Source organism: Syngnathus leptorhynchus, chromosome 3 (assembly GCF_054491065.1).
Source record: "Syngnathus leptorhynchus isolate UIUO chromosome 3, UIUO_Slep, whole genome shotgun sequence".
Classification (NCBI taxonomy): Eukaryota; Metazoa; Chordata; class Actinopteri; order Syngnathiformes; family Syngnathidae; genus Syngnathus; species Syngnathus leptorhynchus.
Genome location: NC_141197.1, coordinates 19,873,108 through 19,895,739, shown reverse-complemented (window position 1 = coordinate 19,895,739; position 22,632 = coordinate 19,873,108). Strand labels below are relative to the sequence as shown.

General features: G+C 40.8%; 1 protein-coding gene across 4 annotated transcripts in view; it reads left to right on the top strand.

The window, feature by feature from the left end:
* rasa3 (RAS p21 protein activator 3) overlaps window positions 1-22,632 on the top strand; it is a 26,945-nt gene extending 4,313 nt beyond the window's left edge. For 3 of the 4 annotated variants that reach the window (XM_085907056.1, XM_085907057.1, XM_085907054.1), the window contains 23 exons: window positions 6,154-6,271; window positions 6,861-6,964; window positions 7,054-7,148; window positions 8,689-8,765; window positions 11,377-11,457; window positions 11,538-11,610; window positions 12,242-12,315; window positions 12,381-12,485; window positions 12,549-12,705; window positions 12,765-12,913; window positions 13,370-13,484; window positions 13,560-13,634; window positions 13,703-13,826; window positions 16,857-16,966; window positions 17,043-17,120; window positions 17,188-17,265; window positions 17,613-17,686; window positions 18,892-18,998; window positions 19,290-19,372; window positions 19,443-19,651; window positions 19,733-19,836; window positions 19,921-20,104; window positions 20,187-22,632. In XM_085907056.1, the coding sequence (XP_085763182.1) occupies window positions 6,195-6,271; window positions 6,861-6,964; window positions 7,054-7,148; window positions 8,689-8,765; window positions 11,377-11,457; window positions 11,538-11,610; window positions 12,242-12,315; window positions 12,381-12,485; window positions 12,549-12,705; window positions 12,765-12,913; window positions 13,370-13,484; window positions 13,560-13,634; window positions 13,703-13,826; window positions 16,857-16,966; window positions 17,043-17,120; window positions 17,188-17,265; window positions 17,613-17,686; window positions 18,892-18,998; window positions 19,290-19,372; window positions 19,443-19,651; window positions 19,733-19,836; window positions 19,921-20,104; window positions 20,187-20,262 (2,409 nt within the window). In that variant the 5' untranslated portion in view covers window positions 6,154-6,194 and the 3' untranslated portion in view covers window positions 20,263-22,632. The remainder of the gene's footprint in view (window positions 1-6,153; window positions 6,272-6,860; window positions 6,965-7,053; window positions 7,149-8,688; window positions 8,766-11,376; window positions 11,458-11,537; window positions 11,611-12,241; window positions 12,316-12,380; window positions 12,486-12,548; window positions 12,706-12,764; window positions 12,914-13,369; window positions 13,485-13,559; window positions 13,635-13,702; window positions 13,827-16,856; window positions 16,967-17,042; window positions 17,121-17,187; window positions 17,266-17,612; window positions 17,687-18,891; window positions 18,999-19,289; window positions 19,373-19,442; window positions 19,652-19,732; window positions 19,837-19,920; window positions 20,105-20,186) is intronic. The other variant, XM_085907055.1, reaches the window with a different exon arrangement.

The following is a 22,632-nucleotide window of genomic DNA, read 5'->3' as shown; positions in this document are numbered from 1 at the left end:
CTGAATGGGTGTCTGTGGATCATGATTATTACACTTTAAGAAACAAGGATCTCTAAGGGAAGTCTTGAATCTCTTTGAACCAGTGGATTTTTCCCCCCCTATTTAATCTGATGGAATTCTCAAGTCTTCTATTTGACCAAATAAGTGGAAATCTTTTAATTTGGCTCTTTTCTCAGATCTAGCATTGATCAATCCAAATCCAAGTGTTTCTCAATTTTTATTTATTTATTTATTTTTGTTCAAAACGTAGCGGTTTCTGTTAGGTGACCCTAGACTCCTGTTGAAATGATAGTATGTGTTTCTTCTGAAAGAGGGTGTGCTCTTGTATGTTTCTATCTTTTGTCTTCCACTGGCACATTCATTTCCTGCGTGTGCCCTAATTGTTATTCCTGGTCAATGAGGGACAATCCCAGTGACATCTGGCACCCCCCCCATTCATCTGAGCTGTCCGAATTGTTTTGACTCCAAACGGCCAACAGAAAGGAGGGTCCGAAAAATAAATAAATACAGAAATAAATGCGAGAATAAATCAATAAAATCTTTCCATAAGTGAGAAATGCATCATTTGAATCATGCATTGACTTCCAAATGTACCCTTAAAAAAAATTATAAAATATATGAATACTTTTTTCGATAACAAGTCTTCCTGTTATCGCTGTTTTCTCCACGCCGAAATTCCCACCGTGTAATCGGCGAGCAGCCGTCGTGCTGTGTGATTCTTAGACGTGCGCAAAACTTGCTTCACACTGTTTTCATCACATTGACTCAGGCCACAACATTTATTTATTTTTTTTTTTTTTTCGGAAACGACTTACTATTGGGACACTCTCTGCCAGATGACGACTCCCCCGAGTTTACCGGAGGAGCACATGCTTTTGGGAAACCAAGAAAGGATAGTGGGAGTCCATACTGTCTGTAAAACAGGAAACAGGAAACTGCCCCCCAATTCACTTCCTGATTAGCTGCAGTGGACTACAGAAGAATTGTGTTTTTTTTTTTTCCCTGCATGGCATCAAGCTAATATGTAGCAGATGTGGTTGGGACACAAGAGAGGGACAGAGCTGCTGTCCAACATTCAGGAGAGGCCTTATGCTTTGTCTGTCAGCGCTTGAACAAGGCAACAGAACTCTCAGCGCCACAGCTAACATGCTAACATTTTCAAACAATGAACAGCCTGAGAGGAATGATCAGAAAAATCAGCTAGCCTGTGAGCTAGCTGATTTAGATGACGCTAGCCTTCAACCGGTCATAATCATGTTGAGACATTTTTTATGTTTATTTTGTTTATGTTTATTTTATGTATACGGGCGTTTGCTATCATGGCGCCGCCGTGGAATAGCTGACCGAGTCATTCTAGCGATACGCGGCCCTCAGCGCTAGCGACTGAGCTGAGAAATAGTGGCTGGTGGGTCAGCCAGTGCAAAGTTTCTCACTCAACACTCCCGTTGCATTCAAAGCAATTGTCCGAAAAAAAGTATTTTATACCTCACGCCAGAAGCTGGCGCCGATGTCATCATGCGGCCGGAATGCCGACTCGTGTGGCGAGCGCAATTGAGAACAGATATTTCAATATAATGTTTACACGGTATGTCACACGAGATGTCGTACATCTGCTGTTGGCACAAATTCTCATCTTATGATTGCTCAGCATATTTATGACAGTGTTGACCCAGCAGTTTGTTGTTATCATTTGATAGCATCTTTACAGTTCAAGTGTATTTTTTTGGGGGATGTTATGGAAACACGGCGGAGCGGAAGGGAACGGTCAGCGTGCTCCGAAAGCTGTATTCTGGCGAGGTGACTTTCCTTCGACAGAATTCCCCTCCACTTGCCCCCTCGCCCCCTTCACAGCTGTCTAACAGAGGTTCCCAGACCCCCCCCCCCCGCTGTCCAGCCTGAAAAGAAGGCCACGGAGCGAGGAATGCTCTTCTCTCTTTCACTGAACGACTTCTCGATGCATTTCCTGTGCCTTTTCCTAGAAAGCAATGTTCTCTTACATGTACGGTGTAAACATTTGTGTTGATTCTTTGGACGCAGACAGTGTTTCGGACACAACAGCTCCTTCCTGTTCGCTAATCTGACCGCAATGAGGGAAGAAATGCCACAGTAGGCCCAGCATGGTGGCTTTGAAAGGAGAAATAAAGGCTTTGGAGTGTGCTGGCCATGGGATCTCTTCCCGGGCTGCCCTCTAGCTGCTCACTGTGACATAACAAGCATGAAGTACCGTATTTTACGGACTATAAGTCGCAGTTCTTTTCATAGTTTGTCCGGGGGTCTGACTTGTACTCAGTTCCTTGTTTATGTGTTGATGTAACGTTAGCATACCGTACCGTTCAGCCCGTTATTGCCTATTCTATTTTTATTTTGAATTGCCTTTCAAGATGACATGTCTGTCCTTACTGTTGGATGATATCAAATGAATTTGCCCCAAAAATGCGACTTCTACCCCAGTGCAATTTATATATGTCATTTTCATCTTTATTATGCATTTTATGGCTGGCGCGACTTATACTCCGGGAAATACGGTATAACCGGTCTTGAGTTAAACGCTCGGGATTTGTTGCCAGTGACAGTTGGAGTTCCCACTAGTCCGTACGTCTAGAAGATAGATGGATGGATGCATGATAGTTGTTGGTTGATGAGGCTTAGAAATGTTCTGAAAGTCCAAGCCAAGCTGCCCAGCCAACATTTGGATGGTATCACATCCTCACGTGGAACGTGTTCCCATATTTAGCGAACACACACAAAGTCTCTGCACAAGTGTGTGTTTGAGAGCATGTTTGTGGTTGTTTATTTATGTCTCGCTCAAGTTTTCCACTGAGACTCACCAGACTGGTGTGAACATTAGCTATTGCCAGCACATGATGGGAATGAGTTTGATCAGTAACTCAATACTGTTTTTGTTTTTTTTTTCTCCAAGGACGATAGTGTGCTTTAAATGTAAATACACTTTTCCAAACGGATCAGCACATTGTTTTGATGTTACTGTACAAATTGGCGGAGAAGAAATCACCAAATCACCAAATGGTGTACATGACATTAATTCACATGCGATGTTATGAGTTCAGATAAAAATCAATGCACTGTTTACAACATTTAATTTACATTTGCCCAATTTATTGTCAAGAGACCCTTCACGGTTTAATAAATGGGAAAAGGGAGTTGTTATTTTATGTGTTTGTTTATTTGGGCCTCAGGCTGAACTGGCTTTCGATAACAATATATAGTGTTGTTTCTATTTTAGCCATGAATTGTTTCATGAATACTCGTCTTCAACAACTGGCATATAACAGATCAAATGTTTTATTGTTACTGTCACAATATGAGTTGTCATGGTTGTAGAGCAGGCAGGGATAAGTCATGCAATTACAGATTTTACATTCAATGGCTTTGGAATGAATCCCACAATGAGTGAATAAACATGGTGGTTTCATAAGCGGGTCATCTGAGTTCACACGTGTGTTCAAAATACAATCAGTGTTCCAAAGATGGTTCTGTTCAATTGTAAGTGGCCCGATGATAAACAAACAAACAAAATGTGTTTTTTTTTTATTTGAAGGTAACAATGGTGTTCTTGTCATTGCTGCTGGGTTCACATACTGTACGTCAAGCTTGTTGGGCTTGTGGCTTTTGAACTATTTGAATATTTACCAATCGAGGAAGCGCTAACAAAAAGAAAGTGTCAAGTAGCGTTAGGGGAATTGTCGCGTCAGGAGTTTGAGCCAAGGAACCAGTTAGTCGCGATTTGACTTCATCAGAGGGGATGTTTCTTTAAGATTTGTGGCCGCACACACACTGGCTCATAACTTGGCTTTTTTTTTTTTGGATCTGGTTGAAATTCCTTTCTCCTCATCTCATTTCCTCTTGTAGCATTCTCCCAATGCAAAGCGCTCTCCGCTCACTCCCCTTTCTTTCTCCTCAGCGGTGGTTGTTCTTCCTTGGAGCTCATTGATAATTGTTTCCTTAAGCCCTCCGATACGTGTTGCGTGTAGAGCGGCTGCAAATATTCATTCTCCAATGTGTTCACGTCACCGGAGATTAGAATAACAAGTGGCTTTTGCTGTAACCGTACACGCAATAGAGAAGGAAGATGAACAAAGCAGCACATTTCCCCCCAGGGCATTGCTTCAACAACCACTTGCGGTTCCTCCTCCTGCCTTGCACACATTTTCTCTTGCCTCTTGCATCTTCCACAAAATGTCATCAAATGGAGAGCTCACTTGACCCTTGGATAGCACTTTCACTTTCTTTGGGCGATTTGTGATTTTTATTTTTGCTTGAGCAGCGTGTGTTTTGTTTTTCATACTAGGGCAAGATATTCTCCAAGGATTCCATTGATGAGCTTTGCATGATGAGAGGAGAAGCGTGTTGTTGTTCTCTGTTTGTTTTCAATATTAAGCAGGGGAAAAAAAAGAAATCCAACCCCGCCGGAAGAAAAAATAGGGCGAGTGGAGGAAAGGGAAAATAGAAATAAATGAGGTCAAAAAAAAGGAATATACAAGCAATGGGCTGATGTAATGAGGAGAGGAAAATAGTAGGCAGATAGAAGAACCATTTTTATGATCACTTATTTGTGCTGTCTATTAGGTTTTGTTGACTAAATCAAAGACTACAAGAAAAAAAAAAATCCACAATGGTTTTGGATGAAATGAAAACAAATATTAGAAATGAGGGATTATTGCTGAGAGGATCAATAATCAAAGTGAGGCACAAGAAGGGTGTTATGCTTGGAAATAATGGCACTTATGACAGATAGAAACATTTGGGGAATTTGACAGGATGTTTTCCATTCTATAGTATCACAGAAGAGTTGACGTCAGAGCAAAAAGAAAATAGACGTCACAAACGCCCTGAGTCCATTGGAACTGTATTGGAAGCAGTCGCTCAGTCCAGTTTCCCCGAAGAGCAAACAAACTTTACTCCTGTAATTGGCTTACATGCTGCAAAGCAGTTCATCGTGTGCTGTTCAGAACCGTCAAGGTCAAAGGTCAGGAGCATCAACACCCGTCGAGAAGCACTCAGGAAAATACAAGTTTGGGTCAAAAGATGGTTTGCAAGACTCCCTATGGAAACGCAATTGTTAGGGGGAAAAATGTATTCGATACGTCTGACTCGTCATCATGTCCATTTATGAAGAGAATCCGTTTGCTGCTTTACGGCCAGTTATTCGGGGGTCAAAAGTCAACTTCCCCCAACGGGCACACGGAAACAGTGGCGTGTATTGTATCTGTGCATACAGCAAAGCGTTTGTAATGTTTAAATGCAAGCAAATGTCTCCTTATCACTCCTCTTGCAAAAATGTTTGACGTTATGGAAATCATCCTTTCTGCATTTCACAACAAAGAATTTTACAGAACAGTTGTCCCATTCATGAAAATAAGTATCCATAATATCATAAAATAAAAATAAATAAAAACAACTGGCTTGCTTTGCTGCCATAAATATCCAGATCATCCAGATCTTCAAGTTTTTCCAACCTAAATGATTATTTTAGGCCTTTGAAAATACCAATTGCCTTTACAGTGTATAGATTCCTGACGCTCAACAGCACATAATTATGAAGATGTCATTGAGTCCAAACTTGAAATACTGGTGATCAATCCGTTGTAGCTGACTTGCTGAACAACATCCTCACATGTGGCTGCTGCACACATGTGAAAAAGGCATGTTGAGCCAAAACACATGTGGCCACGCTATGCAGAAGGCAAACACAACGAACTTCAATTCATCTGAGGCTTTTGGAAGGAGAATGTGGTCCTCATGAGGGTTCGGGACAATATCTTCACGCACGTGTGTGTGTGTGTGTCGATGTGGGTGGTTGGGCTGCATTCTTGTGAAAAGGAGTGCTATCTGTCATATGTTTGGGGAACAGACAGCAGGATGAAGGAAACGTCCCACTCAGTTCCTTCCATTCACTGATCAGACATTGTTGGAAATGCCCATCAAAAGTAGCTCATGAAACATTTGATGATGTCATCATCATGTCAACCTGTGTGTGTGTCTCATTCAAAACAGGTTACACACTTACCTAAAGGTGTTTCATTACTGTCACTCTTCTTCAATAAATAATTACGTTCACTATTGTGCCTGAGGAGTGAACATTTTGTTCTTGCTTACTGCAGCGTTCCTCACTGGCCTTTTCTTCTTGCACAGGAGAAGCTAAAAACATCCCTCCGTACCCGGGGCCAAACAGGATGAGGGATTGTTACTGTACTGTCAACCTGGATCAAGAAGAAGTCTTCAGGACCAAGATTGTGGAGAAGTCGCTGTGGTATGCAGGCCCGCCGTCGCGCCTCTTTTTTTTTTTTTTCATCTCTTTGCGGACGGGAAGTTGCAAAAAAAACACAACAGCCGACTTAAGAAAAATCATATCATAAAAAATAAAAAGATAATATAATGTATATATACAATACATATAATAATAAAACATAAATACTTTATTATATAAATAGAATGATAAAAATCGTATAACCGACGTTGTCAAACTTTCGATCAAATGAAATAACAAAACAAAACAATTCCAGTAGACAGCGAGTCAACTTTGCCACGCTTGACTGACAGACATGTCAACAGAGATCTTAATCCAATCATATGCAACTGTGCACAAAAAGTAGTTCTACTCGTCAATCACCCACGTGGTGGAAGTCTCGCCCGGTTTGATGCTGATCCGTCTGTAAATTGTATTTTGGTGTGCTTGCGTAGGCTCCTCTTACATCTTCTTCCATTGTACTGTAATTTTACCTCCTCTAGCTATTAACATCTCAGGTGACCAATATTCTTGCATGTGGAGGATCTAGTTTAGCCTTGAGGTTTTCTCTTGACATCATTGTTTTTTTTTTTGTGTCCCCTTTCTCCAACAGTCCCTTCTATGGAGAGGACTTCTATTGTGAGATCCCGCGTAGCTTCAGACATCTCTCCTTCTATATCTTTGACAGGGATGTCTTCAGGAGGGACTCGAGTATTGGTGGGTAAAAAAAAAAAAAAAAGCTCAAAATGTTGTTGGTTTTTTTACGGGGGAAGAGCTCATTTGTCATTCCGCAATAATGTACGCAGGTAAGGTTGCGGTGAAGAAAGAAGACCTGCAGAAATACCACGGGAAAGACACCTGGTTCCAACTCCAACCTGTCAGCGCTGACTCAGAGGTGCAGGTCAGTACAGACAAGGCTTTAAATCGCTTCTGCTCCCTTTTGGAATCGTTAAAGACGAGGGGCATGCCTTTTTGTTATTCGATGGCAAGCCATGAGTGAAGCTGAGAAGAAGCTTCCTGGAACTGTGACTCATTGTTGAGCAACAGACAGACTGAGGAAAGACTGACCTGGACAGGGTTCAACTTTTTTTGTTGTTGTTTTGTTTTGTTTCTCATCAGTACTCTAAGATATCATCTCAAGCTGCAGAGGGAAAAAAGTTTTTTTTTTTTATGCTTTGGTTATTTCCTTGGCGCTCTTTTGAAGTTATTTCAATATTCATTAAAAAGACAGTATTATGAAAGAAATAATTGAATTGACTCCATTTTATTTCATCAAGTGGTTGCACAAAATAAAATCATCTGGTTCAAATAATCTATTTAAAAATTGGATTCAAATGATTTTATTTTCTTCAAGCACTTGATGAAATACAATTGAGCACATTTCTTACAAACTGCTCCTTTCTAATCATCTGAGAACCGGAACATCTCTTTTAAGAGTACATTAGTTGTTGGTTTTACATTTAGACATTTGTGTGACTGCAGAATTAAAAAAATAATAATAATTTTACGGGGCTTGGGTGGAGGTCAGCACTCTGGTATTGTAGCTTTTTGGGATTTTTTGGGATTTTTTTTATTTCTGCACTGTTGGGCTATTCACTATTCAGGCGTCTGACTGACACGCACACGCACGCACCCCAGTGGTTCCTCACAGATGCTCTCACACAGTGAACGGTAACATCTGCAGACAGATGGGCGTGTGTGGCCCCCCGGAACAGAGACGCATTCATCCGAGGCGGAAGGATGTACGAGCAGAATGGGCGTCAGAGAGAGAAAGCCAGCCAGCCAGAAGGATCAAATGAAGTCGGCAGATAGCGTCTCTCGCCTCTTTTCAATAGAGGACGCATTGTCGTCTCCGCTTTTGGAGTTTGCGTAGCCATGCTATTAATTAACGCGGCGTTTCTAATCAGCTGTACCGCCACAGTATCACGATGTCATTCATCCGATCACTTCCGACTACAAATAACTTGAGTGTGACTATTTTCCCCCTCTAGGCCACTATTTGTGCTTTGATTCATTTAAGAAGGAAGCAAAGTGTTTTTATATGTCTGTAATTGACCATCATACAATACTAATTTCACACAGCAAGTGGGAGGATTCTATTGTTGGCCCCGGAAATGTCCCCATTAAATGTAGCGATTTGAAATTGGACCTGACGCTTTTCATTAAGACTCATAAGATGTTTGCAAAGGATTACATGACTCTTTGTTAGTGTATAATACAATATTGAAAACACTTTGGCTCAGAAATTCCTTTCATGATTTCATTGGCTAATTTATTAGGAGTGCATGATTGAGATTGTTTCGAAGGAGGAAAAAAGAAAAATGTTGCACACACAAAAAAAAATCACAAATATCTAAAAGTAATGCGCTTCAAATGGTGTGGAATTATTCTTGATTCTGTGAACATGATCTCTTTGTGAATTTGTGCAATTTTTTTTTCAGGGAAAAGTGCACCTGGAGCTCCGTTTGAGTGAAGTCATCACAGACAGCGGAGTCATCAACCACAAACTGGCCACACGGTGAGGTTCTGCACATGCTTCCTCTGCTATTGCATTGAACAAACACAAAGACTCATTATCACCTTATCCTGCCCATCTACTCCGAATAGTTTAGATTCTCATTTTTCTACTCATCGGAGGGCCATTATGTTAAAAAGATGAATGCTAAAAATAATTTCTCGCAATTTTTCCACATTTTTAAAAGTGAATACAAGTTGTAATTTTACTATTGACAATTTGTCTTCACGGGCCACATAAAATGATTTGGCGGGCCGTATCTGGCCCCCCCGGGCCTTATGTTTGACACCTATGGTTTAGAAAATCCCAAATAAACAGATAGAAACTCTTGCACTCTTTCACCTTTGGTAAGTGTTGAAGCTCGGTAAAGTCTGTCCTCTCGTGACTATCCTCCCGTTCTAGTTTTTCACAGCTAATGTTACACAAGTTGAACGCCAAAAAAAAAAACACGCGTCAACCTGCAGGATGTGCATCCGCACGCAGGCTTTTGTAATAAATCAACACTCCTAAGCGTTCCCGCCACTTCCCGTCACCTGCGGTTTCGCTCGGCCTCGCCGTTATTCCGTTCCGAATTAGCCAATGGACGGATTGAGCCGGCAAGTCGTCCTCAGATGACGGCGCGTCCCTTTGCGTTTTTGTCTCTCGCTTCCTCCGGTAAACATTCTTGCGAAAGTTTTGACTGCGGTAGCTTCCTGTGCGCCTCGACGAATAAATGCTCGCTGCTGTTTTTCCATCATCTCAAGTTGATTGCCGGTCAAGTGTGACGATGATGATCCAGCCAGCATCTAAGATGCTTAGAGGCGAGAGCACAAGGTCATCTTATTCAGTTCTTCCGACTCATTCAAAGAAATCCAAGCAGACATTTGATTCTGGTTACAGATTTGGTGTTTGTTCAAAGAGTGGCAAATATTTGCGTGTGTATTTTGCATCTTTGCAAACTCGGGGAACTTGATTTACATGCACGGAAAGAAAGCTACATCAGCTTTTTTTTTGCCTCAATTTCGTTTGGACTAATATTGTACATTCACCCGAATCTCTAATATTTGGAGAAAATGTTACTGATTGTCATTGTAGTTGCAAAATATGTGATCTATTAACCACGGATTGGTTTCAGTAATAGCTCATCCTTCATCTGCTCTACTGCTCAGCCGGCGACACACAATTTGTGCATCGGCTCTCTGATTCATTATCCTGCTGCTGGATTGGAATTGTTTTTGACAGGATGCGGGGGCGCCCCAAACTAGCGCATTAACATGAAAACGAGTCGCAAAAAGATGTCTGCCAGGCGAGGCAGTCTGTCAGAGCTCAGTACGCTGATGAGAGTAGGCCAAGCAGGGGTTACATAAACAAGCTTATTGGACAGGAAGTGCGCCGGCATTAGAGACGCTTAACCCAGCCCTTCTTCTTTATTAGGAATCCCTGCGTGTGTGTGTGTGTGTGTGTGTGTGTGTGTGTTTCATGGGGTTGTGTGACTAGTTGGTGCATCACAGTGACACACAGGAAGTGATTGGTCCCGCCGGGTGTCTCGTCATGTGTGTGCTAATTCCGTCAAAGCGTGATGTCATCTGGGAGCAGGACAGCTTTAGATAAATACAGAGAAAAAAAGTTCTCATCTCGAAGGCCTAAATATTTTCGATTGGCAGCAAAAATAAAAGACTTGGCCTCGCTCGTGTACTATTTTGGGAGGAGAGTGGGGAAAAAAGGTTTTTACTTTTGAAAAGCGACAATCGTCAGCCTTTTTGAAAACACAGACGAGCGGCCATCAAAAATGCTGCCAATGATTTCCTTCTAATTGAATAATAAATACGTCTGAAGGCTGGAATATTGCTTTATGGTGAGACAGACTTATTAAAACATCTTTAATTTTGCCAATAATAATATGTTCTTAAACGTCTTGTTTGTGATAGATAGATATATATATATATATTTTTTTTTTAACTGTCTTGTATTTTGTTTCTTAAATTAGCTGTGATGGGCATTTTTTAAAATGATTCCACATGGCAAATATTTTTTGAATTGTTCACAATGTATTGCCCTTTTGACCTCTTTCCATACATTTTAGATTAATGTGTGTGTTCATAACAAAATAAATCCTCCGCTCGTGTATCATTAACTTATCTCCTCGCCACACGCACAAACTCCCACACGAGTCTGGTTTCTCACCTCCCACTAAGCTTTTACGCTCACTAAGGGAAAAATAACAAGGCTCACATAGGTACAAGTGCTCACATTTCTCTAAAACATAAAAAGGCTTGACAAACGCGACCGGGAACTGCGCTTCTATCCAAGTGGCTCGATGAGAGGGAGCTAAAAGCATTTTTTTTTTTTTTTTTGAGCTGCTGCTTCTGGTGTCATTTTTCACTGGTTTTGGCAGCGCTTGCGATCCGACCCGCCCCGCCCGCATTAGTCGGCTAATGAAGTGGTAATTGAGAACTTAACCGAGCTTGAATCGTCCCCAGAGAATGTCGGACTTAACCGGCTTTAAAAATGGTTGCCTGTAAAGACAACTATGCATTGCAATTAGTATCAAATAAGGATGTGACATGTTGTGACCGGGCTATAGGGAAGTTTATTTGTTTCAAAGAAAATGAAGAAAAACTCGTCTGGTTTGCAGAGTGCTGGAGTGCCAAGGTCTTCCAATCGTCAATGGGCAATGTGACCCTTATGCTGCTGTCTCGCTACTCGGACCTTCCAGGTTTGAATAATGCACACGGATGTCTCTGGTATGATTCATGTCCTTGCATAAAGTGTTTTTTTTTTTTCTGCTATCTTCAGGTCCGAAGCAAAGAAGACCAAGGTGAAGAGGAAAACCAATAATCCACAGTTTGATGAAGTTTTCTATTTTGAGGTAAAAAGTTTCTCTTTTCATTGTATTTTGTGCAACCAAACTTTTTTTTTCTAGACTTACAAAAACATCAGGAGACTGTGTGCTTTCGTCCCTCTGAGCTCCTTTCCAAAAACATCTTCTGAGTATTTTATCTAAAGCAATGAACAGAAATATTCTGCTAATATGTTTGAATTGAGTAATTGTTTAATGACATTAGCGCTTCTGTGCTATCTACTGCATCACACTCCACAAACATCCTGTCCTGGAAGGAACAGTCGTGATTAGTCCATCATATTTTCATCACAGTAATCACTTTCTAATCGTCATCAGGAAGTTTCACATAGCTAAAACGCTCTGTTTTATGAGAGACGAATGTAAAGGGAAAAAAAGCCCAAATTGTTGACTGTACACATTTGAAAATGTGCCCCTGTTGACCCCCCCATGCGTGGCTCCTCCCACTTCCTTTAGTGCCGCTGCAGGCCCGAAGGACAAGCGTGTGATTGATGCAGACGCTCTCTGACTCATAAATGTCTGGCCTCTTGAAAAGTTGCACAGTAAACCATATGATTCCAACCTTGCGGGAATAGATTGGGGGGGGGAAATTGTTCCACCAAACAAAGCATGGCATGATGAGATGAATCTGGTCTTTTAGGTGACACGGCCCTTGAGCTGCACAAAGCGACAGTTTGACGTTGAAGAGGAAGACGTGGACAAACTGGCTTTGAGGTATCATTGAAAGCAGCCTGGAAAATGGACGCTTTGAACAGTGGCTTCTGGTTTATGTCCACCAGGGTGGACTTGTGGAATGCCAGCAACTTGAAGTTTGGTGACGAGTTCCTAGGAGGTGTGCGGGTTCCCCTCAGAGTCTTGGGTCAATTTGGAGTACACGACGCGTGGTAAGGTGTGACGCGTCTTGCGCTTTCTCATTTTCAGGTGAAGGGACTGTGCTGTTTTTGCAGGTACTATCTTCAGCCCAGGGAAAACGCAGGGAAGTCTGTGAAGGTAGAAGAGCTGGGATCTCTACGCCTGAACATTGTTTACACCGAGGACCACGTCTTCCCCTCTGAGCACTACACTCCGCTCAGAGATTTGCTGCTGGACTCTGCAAACGTACAGGTGAGTGTGCGGGAATCCGGAGGGTGTGGCAGGCTTGACGGGATTCGCTCCTCGCGCAGCCCGTGTCGGCGTCCACCGCAAACATTTTGGGAGAGGTGTGTCGGGAGAAGCAAGAAGCCGCCATTCCGCTGGTGCGGCTCTTCCTCCATTACGGCAAGATCGTGCCTTTCATCAGCGCCATCGCAAACGCCGAAGTCAACCGTACGCAGTGAGTGTGGTTTGTGAAAGATGTTTAGAAATGAGATCACGACGATTTTATTAGCTCATCACCCAGTGTACGCTTTTGAAAAAAAAAAAAAAATGTATGTCTGGAATGTAACAACACACACTTGTATCCAAATCAGATTAAATATGAAATTGATTCAATTTATTTCTGTTATTTTTAGTCAAGAAAAATATTTGATTCCAAGATCATTTCATTATTTCAAATTAACCTTATTTTCTTGGAATCTTGAACATAACATTTCCTTGTAGTGGTGCAAGACTGATTTGTGACTTTGACTCCGATTCTGAGTTGAAAAGAAAAATTCCAATTGCGATTCATCTTCAAAAGTCATTCATCAATGTTTATATTTTTTTCAAAGCGCGCTCTCGTGAATTTTTCAAGCGCTGTGTGTTTTCTCCAAAGTTGTCGCCGCTTTGGCTAATCCGCTTTCTCACGTAGGGATCCCAACACCATTTTTCGGGGAAACTCACTCACGTCCAAATGCATCGACGAGACCATGAAACTGGCAGGGATGCACTATCTTCAAGTCACACTTAAACCAATCATCGATGAGGTAGGAAGTCACGTGTTCTTCTTGCCTCTGTAATCCACTACTTCTGGAAGCATTCTTCATTTCATCTCTTCACAGATCTGCACCGAACACAAGCCCTGCGAAATTGACCCAGTTAAGCTGAAGGAATCGGAAAATCTCGACACAAATAGGGTAAGGAAATGTTTTGGCGTGCGGCCGCGGCGGTTATCTGACATATCTTCTTTATCTGGCCGCCGCAGGAAAACCTTCGCCACTATGTGGACCGTATCTTCAACGTCATCACCACATCCGGCGTTCGCTGCCCCACCGTGATGTGTGACATCTTCTTCTCGCTAAGAGAGTCAGCTGCCACGCGTTTCCAAGGTAACTGACCCTCGTGTCAAGGTAATAAGCGGCATCATGTGTTCCAGGACACGTTTTTGCAATCCATTCAGAACTAGAATTGGCAATTTCTGGAGAAATTGCGTGTGAAGGCGAAGGCACTTCACACTATTGTGGGACTCGAAATGATGATTAAATGACATAAAATTGGTAAATTGATGATTAAATAAAATAAAAATGTTAAATTAATGATGATGATGAAAATAATTATTAAAGTGATGTGTTAAAATTGAATGAATGAAAAAAAAATATTGGTCAAGCCGGATTCGAACTCGCACGGGAACAGCGCTCGTGCTTCAAATTCCAGTCTCTTCTTACTGAGCTAAACAGCGGCTCAGTGTTGCTGTGGTGGAATGATGATATTAAACGAGAAATAAAAATGGTACATGCCGTTAAAACGGTAAAATGATGTTTTTAACTTAAAATTAAATGAAAAACTAAATGAATGATGAAAATAATTGTTAAAATGTGTTAAAATTGAATGAATGAAGAATTAATGAATAAAAAAATTATGGCCAACCGGGACTCGAACTCGCTCGCGGACGTGGCTCGTGTTCTTAGGATCATTGTCTTCTTACTGAGCTAAACAGCGGCTTAGTGTTGCTGCGGTGGAATGGTGATATTAAACAAGAAATAAAAACGGTAAATGCCGTTAAAACGGTAAAATGATGTTTTTAACTTAAAATTAAATGAATAACTAAATGAATGAATGGAAAATAAATAATTAAAAAATAAAAGAGTTAAATAAACGAGTTAAGGAAAGAAATCATGAAAAAAGTTGTCAGATGTCAAAATTTGAACTCACTCCTGAACGTCGCTCGTGTCTAATGTGCCATTAAGAATGAATGGGGGATTTTAAGGCACAAATTTGCTAATTATGCAAAAACGGTAAATGTTATGAACAAATAAAATACTAGCAGTCATGCCGTGAATTTTTGGAACGTGTGAAAGTTGGAATGGAGTGAATCGGTTAAAGCATGTGGGAGTAGTTAGGTGTCAAAAAAGTGGGAGGAATAAATTGTTTAATAACTAGAATTGGCAATTTCTGGAGAAATTGCGTGTGAAGGCGAAGGCACTTCACACTATTGTGGGACTCGAAATGATGATTAAATGAAATAAAAATGGTAAATTAATGATTAAATAAAATAAAAATAATAAATTAATGATGATGAAAATAATTATTAAAATGTGTTAAAATTGAATGAATGAAAAATTAATGAATAAAAAAATTATCGCCAATCGGGATCGAACTCCCTCGCGGGAGTGGCTCGTGTTCCAAACGCCATTGTATTCTTACTGAGCTAAACAGCGGCTTAGTGTTGCTATGGTGGAATGATGATATTAAACAAGAAATCGGTAAAAACGGTAAAATGATGTTTTTAACTTAAAATTAAATGAATAACTAAATGAATGATGAAAATAATTATTAAAATGTGTTAAAATTGAATGAATGAAAAATTAATGAATAAAAAAATTATGGCCAAGCGGGACTCGAACTCGCTCGCGGACGTGGCTCGTGTTCAATGGACCATTGTCTTCTTACTGAGCTAAACAGCTGCTTAGTGTTGCTGCGGTGGAATGATGATATTAAACAAGAAATAAAAACGGTAAAATGATGTTTTTAACTTAAAATTAAATGAATAACTAAATGAATGAACGGAAAATAAATAAATAAAAAATAAAAGAGTTAAATAAACGAGTTAAGGAAAGAAATCGTGAAAAAAGTTGTCAGATGTCAAAATTTGAACTCACTCCTGAACGTCGCTCGTGTCTAATGCGCCATTAAGAATGAATGGGGGATTTTAAGGCACAAATTTGCTAATTATGCAAAAACGGTAAATGTTATGAACAAATAAAATACTAGCAGTCATGCCGTGAATTTTTGGAACGTGTGAAAGTTGGAATGGAGTGAATCGGTTAAAGCATGTGGGAGTAGTTAGGTGTCAAAAAAGTGGGAGGAATAAATTGTTTAATAATAATAAGAAGAAAAATAAAGTAGAATAACAATAGTGTGAAGGCCTTCGCCTTCACACTAATAACTAGAATTGGCAATTTCTGGAGAAATTGCGTGTGAAGGCGAAGGCACTTCACACTATTGTGGGACTCGAAATGATGATTAAATGACATAAAAATGGTAAATTGATGATGATTAAATAAAATAAAAATGGTAAATTAATGATGATGATGAAAATAATTATTAAAGTGATGTGTTAAAATTGAATGAATGAAAAAAAAATATTGGTCAAGCGGGATTCGAACTCGCACGGGAACAGCGCTCGTGCTGCAAATTCCAGTCTCTTCTTACTGAGCTAAACAGCGGCTTAGTGTTGCTGTGGTGGAATGATGATATTAAACAAGAAATAAAAATGGTAAATGCCGTTAAAACGGTAAAATGATGTTTTTAACTTAAAATTAAATGAATAACTAAATGAATGAATGGAAAATAAATAAATAAAAAATAAAAGAGTTAAATAAACGAGTTAAGGAAATAAATCATGAAAAAAGTTGTCAGATGTCAAAATTTGAACTCACTCCTGAACGTCGCTCGTGTCTAATGCGCCATTAAGAATGAATGGGGGATTTTAAGGCACAAATTTGCTAATTATGCAAAAACGGTAAATGTTATGAACAAATGAAATACTAGCAGTCATGCCGTGAATTTTTGGAACGTGTGAAAGTTGGAATGGGGTGAATCGGTTAAAGCATGTGGGAGTAGTTAGGTGTCAAAAAAGTGGGAGGAATAAATTGTTTAATAATAATAAGAAGAAAAATAAAGTAGAATAACAATAGTGTGAAGGCCTTCGCCTTCACACTAATTACAGGTTGCTCTCTCCGAGCATTGCCTGTATGCTGTCCTCGTTCTATACTCTACCGCCGCCATGTGGTTGCAGAATGCTATTGTTGAGATCCGAATACAAGAACGGATCAATTATGCAAAAAAAAAAAAAAGGATTGATTTAATTATTTGACCAAAATGTACAGTAATTATTTTGATTTTCTCTTCCCTCCAAGATGAAGACCAAGACGTGCGGTACACAGCAGTGAGCAGTTTCATCTTTCTGCGTTTCTTTGCTCCAGCCATCTTATCGCCCAATCTCTTTCAGTTACGGCCTCACCACCCGGTGAGTCGGATTTACTGTTGCTTAACAATTTCAAATGTGCCGTTTGATATTCATCCTTCTTTATCCCGCGCCGCAGGATGCCGCCACCTCCAGAACGCTCACCCTCATCTCCAAGACCATCCAGACGTTGGGAAGTCTTGCCACGTCGAAATCTGTGAGTAACCCAAAATGTTCTTTTATTGTAATCCCAACTGCATTTCTCTTCATTTGCTTCCTCGAAGGCTAATTTCAAGGAGACTTACATGGCAGGATTTTATGACTACTTCAATGAGCAGAAGTATGCTGATGCTGTGAAGAATGTGAGTTTGGACATTTTTACCTTTTTCTGGCACCCGGTAAATTGTAGCAATTCATTTTTTTTTGTATGAAATGTATTTTGGAAGTTGAGAAAATTGATGTATATCAAAGCAGGCATTTTTAGTGTCATTCTTTAACTTTGCTTCAAAAGGTACTAAAATAAGGGCTTTGAATGACTGAGAAAATTATCTAAAAAAAATATATATTTTATTTATATTAAATATTTTGGATGTTGAGAAAATGGATGCATTTTAGTGTCATTTTTGAGCTTGGTACTAAAATGAAGGGCTTTGTTTGAGTGAGAAAATGATTTCATTGAATATTGTTGACTCTTGCCATCATTCCACAGTTTCTAGACCTCATATCAACTTCCGGCAAGTGGGATCAGAAGAGTATTGAAACACCAATCATGCTGAAAGAGGGGTAAGCTGCCTTAATATTTTCAACATGCCATATTTGTCACTGCTGTTTGAATAACCATCATTGACCCCGTCCGTCCGTCCCTTCACGAGGAGATCCGATACGAACCCGCTCCTTTTTTTGCGGCCAACCTACGCTGCTGTTACTTGAATTGTGTTGAGGTTTGAAAGGAATTTTAATTTCCTGCCTCACTCATCCCACCTTCTTGTCTTTCTGCCACCGGGGAGTAGAAGTGTAAAAGTCACAATAAAGAGGGTTGATGGGAAGGGCTCAAAAGGCACCAAGGGCAGGTAAGAGCTTCTTCTCTGAGCCCTCGTGTGTGCACTGTAAACCCTCCTCAAGATCTCCACCTCCTCTCCCGTGTCACCCCTAGAAGCTCGCTTTTATACGGCCGGGAGTAAATCAAGTGACGCTTTTTTTTTTTTTACTTTGGGACCGCAAAAGTTCAACGACGGTTTGATTCGCATTTCCCGTTACTCGTCACCCGCCAGACGCATTCCTGGCTTCTCACATATCTGCCCACTTCCCGACCCCCGTTTATCCACTGGTGTGTCACCTTATCGCTGCACAAACGGGGCACATCTGCACGTTTGGGGCTCAGGAATGTTAAAAAAAAAAAAGGAGACGAGGAATCCCGTGGCATCATTTTTCCCCTCCGAGTAGTCTGGCGCTTGCCTCTTGTGTTGCTTGCCTTCCTTTCCATGTTTTATCAATTAACAAGACTCGTACTTGCAGTTTTCAAGCGTGCTGTTTGTAATTTCCCACGCTTCGATCCAACCACCTGTTTCCAAGTTGTGAACATGAACTGGAAATACACTTGGGATTCATAAACTATCACAGTGATCTCGTACTTGTGAAGAGCTTGCGCTTTCTGTTTCGTTATATCATGGCAATTGCAAAGCAGTCCAGTTCTAATTTATATCAATGACATTTTTTATTATTATCATTATATATGTAAAAATGATAAGGTTATTTTTACATTTAAGTTTCTTTGTATGTGTTTGAGCCAAGTAACACACAAGTGAGGTCAAAGCATCCTGTGAGCAAATGAGTTTACTTCAGATGTTGACTCTAAATTTGAAAAAAAAATGCAAACAGGACAAGATATTTTACACATGCGCAAAAGCGTGCACTCTTTTTACCGCAATAAATACCTTGAGCTCGAGCTCATCTATAAATATTTTCAGCTGAATGTCTCTCCCTCTTAGATTTATGATAAAGAGAGCGCAAGGAAGAAACAGATTTGGAATGAAGAACTTTAAGAAGAGATGGTTTCGTCTCACCAACCACGAGTTCACTTACCACAAGACTAAAGGTAGCCTTTTCCATTTGTCTTTGTGTGCACATAAAATGGCTGACAATGTACTGAATTCAAGCAAACAACTTGTCACATTTTCTCCATTTTATTTGGAGTGCAATCATTTCATCAACACGCACATATGTTCATATTTACTGGCTGGTCAAACATAATATATATATATTTTCAAAAGCGATTGTAAAGGTGCTTAATTGCCTTCTACTTCATATTTAAAGTAGCAATCGTATGACGAATGTATTTTTAAAAAGTAGTGATGAACACCACTAATGCATTACCTCTTCCTTCCAGGAGAGGGAGCTCTGTGCAGCATTCCCATAGAAAACATCCTGGCTGTGGAAAGGCTGGAGGAGGAGTCATTTAAGATGAAAAATGTAAGGGCCTAAGAAAAAAAAAAAAAGTCATATTCCAGATTTTGAGAAAATGAATCATGTCTTCCCGCAGATGTTCCAGGTCATCCAGCCAGAGCGGGCGCTCTACATCCAAGCCAACAACTGCGTGGAGGCGCGAGATTGGATCGACATCTTAACCAAAGTCAGCCAATGCAACCGCAAACGTCTCAGCACCTATCATCCTTCAGCCTACCTCAACGGCCACTGGCTGTGCTGCAAGCTTTCTGCCGACACGGCGCCTGGCTGTACGCCCTGCACCGGGTGTGTGGACTTTTCCAAAAGTCCTCTTGGGTGGTCCTTATCTTTTTGCTCTCTGACGTTCTTGCGTGCATCTGTGTCTAGCGGGCTGCCAGCCAACATCCAGCTGGACGTGGACGGCGATAGAGAGACCGAGAGGATCTATTCCCTGTACAGCACATACATGAGCAAACTAATCAAGATGGAAGGTCAGAACGGGTCCCGATAGGTGTTTGCCTTGAACTCGTTTGACCTCACACCTTCTTTGTCGCTCTCCATTTCGGCCCCGCCAGAGGCCTGCGGCAGCAAGTCGGTGTACGACGGACCCGAGCAAGAGGAATATTCCAGTTTTGTCATCGACGACCCGCAGGAGACCTACAAAACTCTGAAGCAGATCGTTTCAGCTGTGCAGACCTTGGAGCAGCAGCATACCAAGTACAAGCGAGACAAGTTCAAGAAGACCAAGATAGGCAGCCAGTACGCGTTTCTGCTCGGCAAATTATTATTATTTTTTTTTATGTTGTCGACCACCGTCTCACCACTCTTCTTGTTTCCCCAGAGAACATCCAATAGGAGACAAAAGTTTCCAGTGCTACATCCGTCAGCAGTCGGAGAGCTCCACCTATTCCATCTGACCGTCACTCTGGAGACTCCCGTCAAGTTCGCAATCAGCACCTTGGAGTCGACAGTTAAACGGCAGTCCATCTCTTCCGAAGCGGCTCGCAGCCCATGTGCTGAATTCAGGGAAAATACGAGTTTTAAGTTTCCCACCAGGGAAAGGGAACCGCTCAAGATGCCAGCGCTCCGGATGGATGGAGAAACTGACCTCGGAAAAGGAGGAACCGGAGTGGAGGAGGATGAAGAAGCGTTCATCCTTTCTGCGATGTGACGAAACTTTTCACTGGACAGCTTTGACAGTGAACGAGACGCACTTTAATCACCTCCGAATCGACATTTGAAAAAACAAAACTATATTTTACAACTTTGATTTGTATGACGGTTGTTGTAATGTTATATCGCATTTCGGAGATGGAAACTTCAGAAGGAGCAGTATTTTCCAATTTCTTTTTTTTTTTAATAGCTCACCAAAATTAATTTTCGGGACCAAGTCCAGCCTGGTTTGAGCGAGATCACTGCCGTCGTTTATCATCCATGGGCTGAACAGTCGCTGAGCTTTTATTTGCCGTCGTGTTTTGAAGTCAAGCCCTGGCCGGGCCGCTTCAGTTGAGATTTGAACTGAATCCAAAAAGCTGAAAGGCTATTCTGTTTTATGTTTGGAAAATTGCCTCAGCCGTTGGCTTTGCATGACTTCGCCGTTGGAGGGCTCAGCCGTCAGGATGGAGGTGTTGTCACAATCCGATCGTTTTTATTGGCCATATGTACACAAATCATTTAGTTGCAGATTGTGAAGACCATTTCCTCATGCAATGCATGGCATGACAAGTCATGAACAAACAAGTGTGCCCGTGTAGTGATGGGAAAAATGAAGCTTCAAAATTGCTTCACGAAACAGTTGTTTTTTTAACGCCTCTAGATGGCACTGTTGGCTTAAAGAAACGTTTTTAATAAATGCCAAGCTATTGTGCTTTGTGCACAGAGCGCCATCTACAGGAGTAAAAAAAAACCCACACAGCAACTGGTTCATGAAGCAAATCTGAACCTTCATAAGCATTTTTGTAGTGGACACAATTTCAACAGCGTTGAAGGATTTCATCTACACATCTAACAAATGGGTTGAGGTGACATTTAACTGTGTGCCCCATTTTCTCTTTAGGTTTCGATGACAATAAACAACATTGAAACAATCAAATTGGACACATCGCACAGATCTCAAGCAAGTGAGATTTGTCTTTAGCTTTACTCTTGATCTTGGACCCCATTTCCAATGATTGTGAAATGGGTGCCATTGTTACAAGCTGCCTAAGAACTGGGTTTTAGCAACGTACCTGTGTGTTGCCATGGAAACACAGGCCTGTAGTGTCAAATGGATTTGAGATGCTGCCCATCAGCACCTCATATTCTCTCAAAGGTACTGACCGCATTTTAATCTTGCTAACACTTGTAAGTTGTCCTTTGTTGAATTCATAATGACTGTATTTTTTTTTCTTGCCAAATCAGTGCGCGTGTAATCACAGCAGACTGATGTCACTTCTTTGTAAGCAGTCCAGTTGACACCATTAACAAGCTTTTTTTTTTTTTCCTCATATCTTCCAATTGTAAGCACCTCCGTGGTGGTCAGTGCCAGTCTTTTTTTTTTTTTTTTTAATATAAAATCCTCTGAAAAAAAAAAAAGAAAAAAAATCAGATGCATTAGATGTGTTTTTATATGTATAAATGTATCCTAACCTGTGATGTTGGGTAAGCTGTTTGTATGAATTTGTGGCTGTCATACAGACATCTCGCTGTGCTTCTAAGCTGAACGACTGAAGTGTGTTAATGTGCGTGCGTAACTGACATGCCAAGTGAATGGACCCAGTGTTAGCGGTGAGAAGGCAGCATGCCAGTTGTGAACTATATTTTTTCAATAGCTCACTGCCAGGAATGATATTAATAACAGTACGCCAACTGTCTTGTATTGTTCTTGTTTTTCTTCATATGTTGGTTGACCTTTAGTTCTTTCTCATGAAGCCTAATTACGTCTCCCCAAACGTGCAACTTGTGTCCACTAACTTCTCAGGTTTGGAATGTTAACCACACAACCAAGCCCATTCCGTTGCTTTTTTTTTAGCTTTGGGGAAGAGTCATTCAAGTAACGGCAATTTCCCCACCCCATAGCATACATAGTTTTATGCAAAAATGTCCCCCCCCCCCCACCTTGCAATAATATTGCATTTATTCCATACATTTGCAAATTAACAACACACAATGTATTTGTATTTTGTACAAATATTTTAAATGTATAATATAGCTTATTGTACGTGTACTGTATATAGAACAGTGGGATGAATGGTGAAATGTATTGTGCTTTTTTTTTCCCCTTAACAAAATGAAAATATTCATGCAAA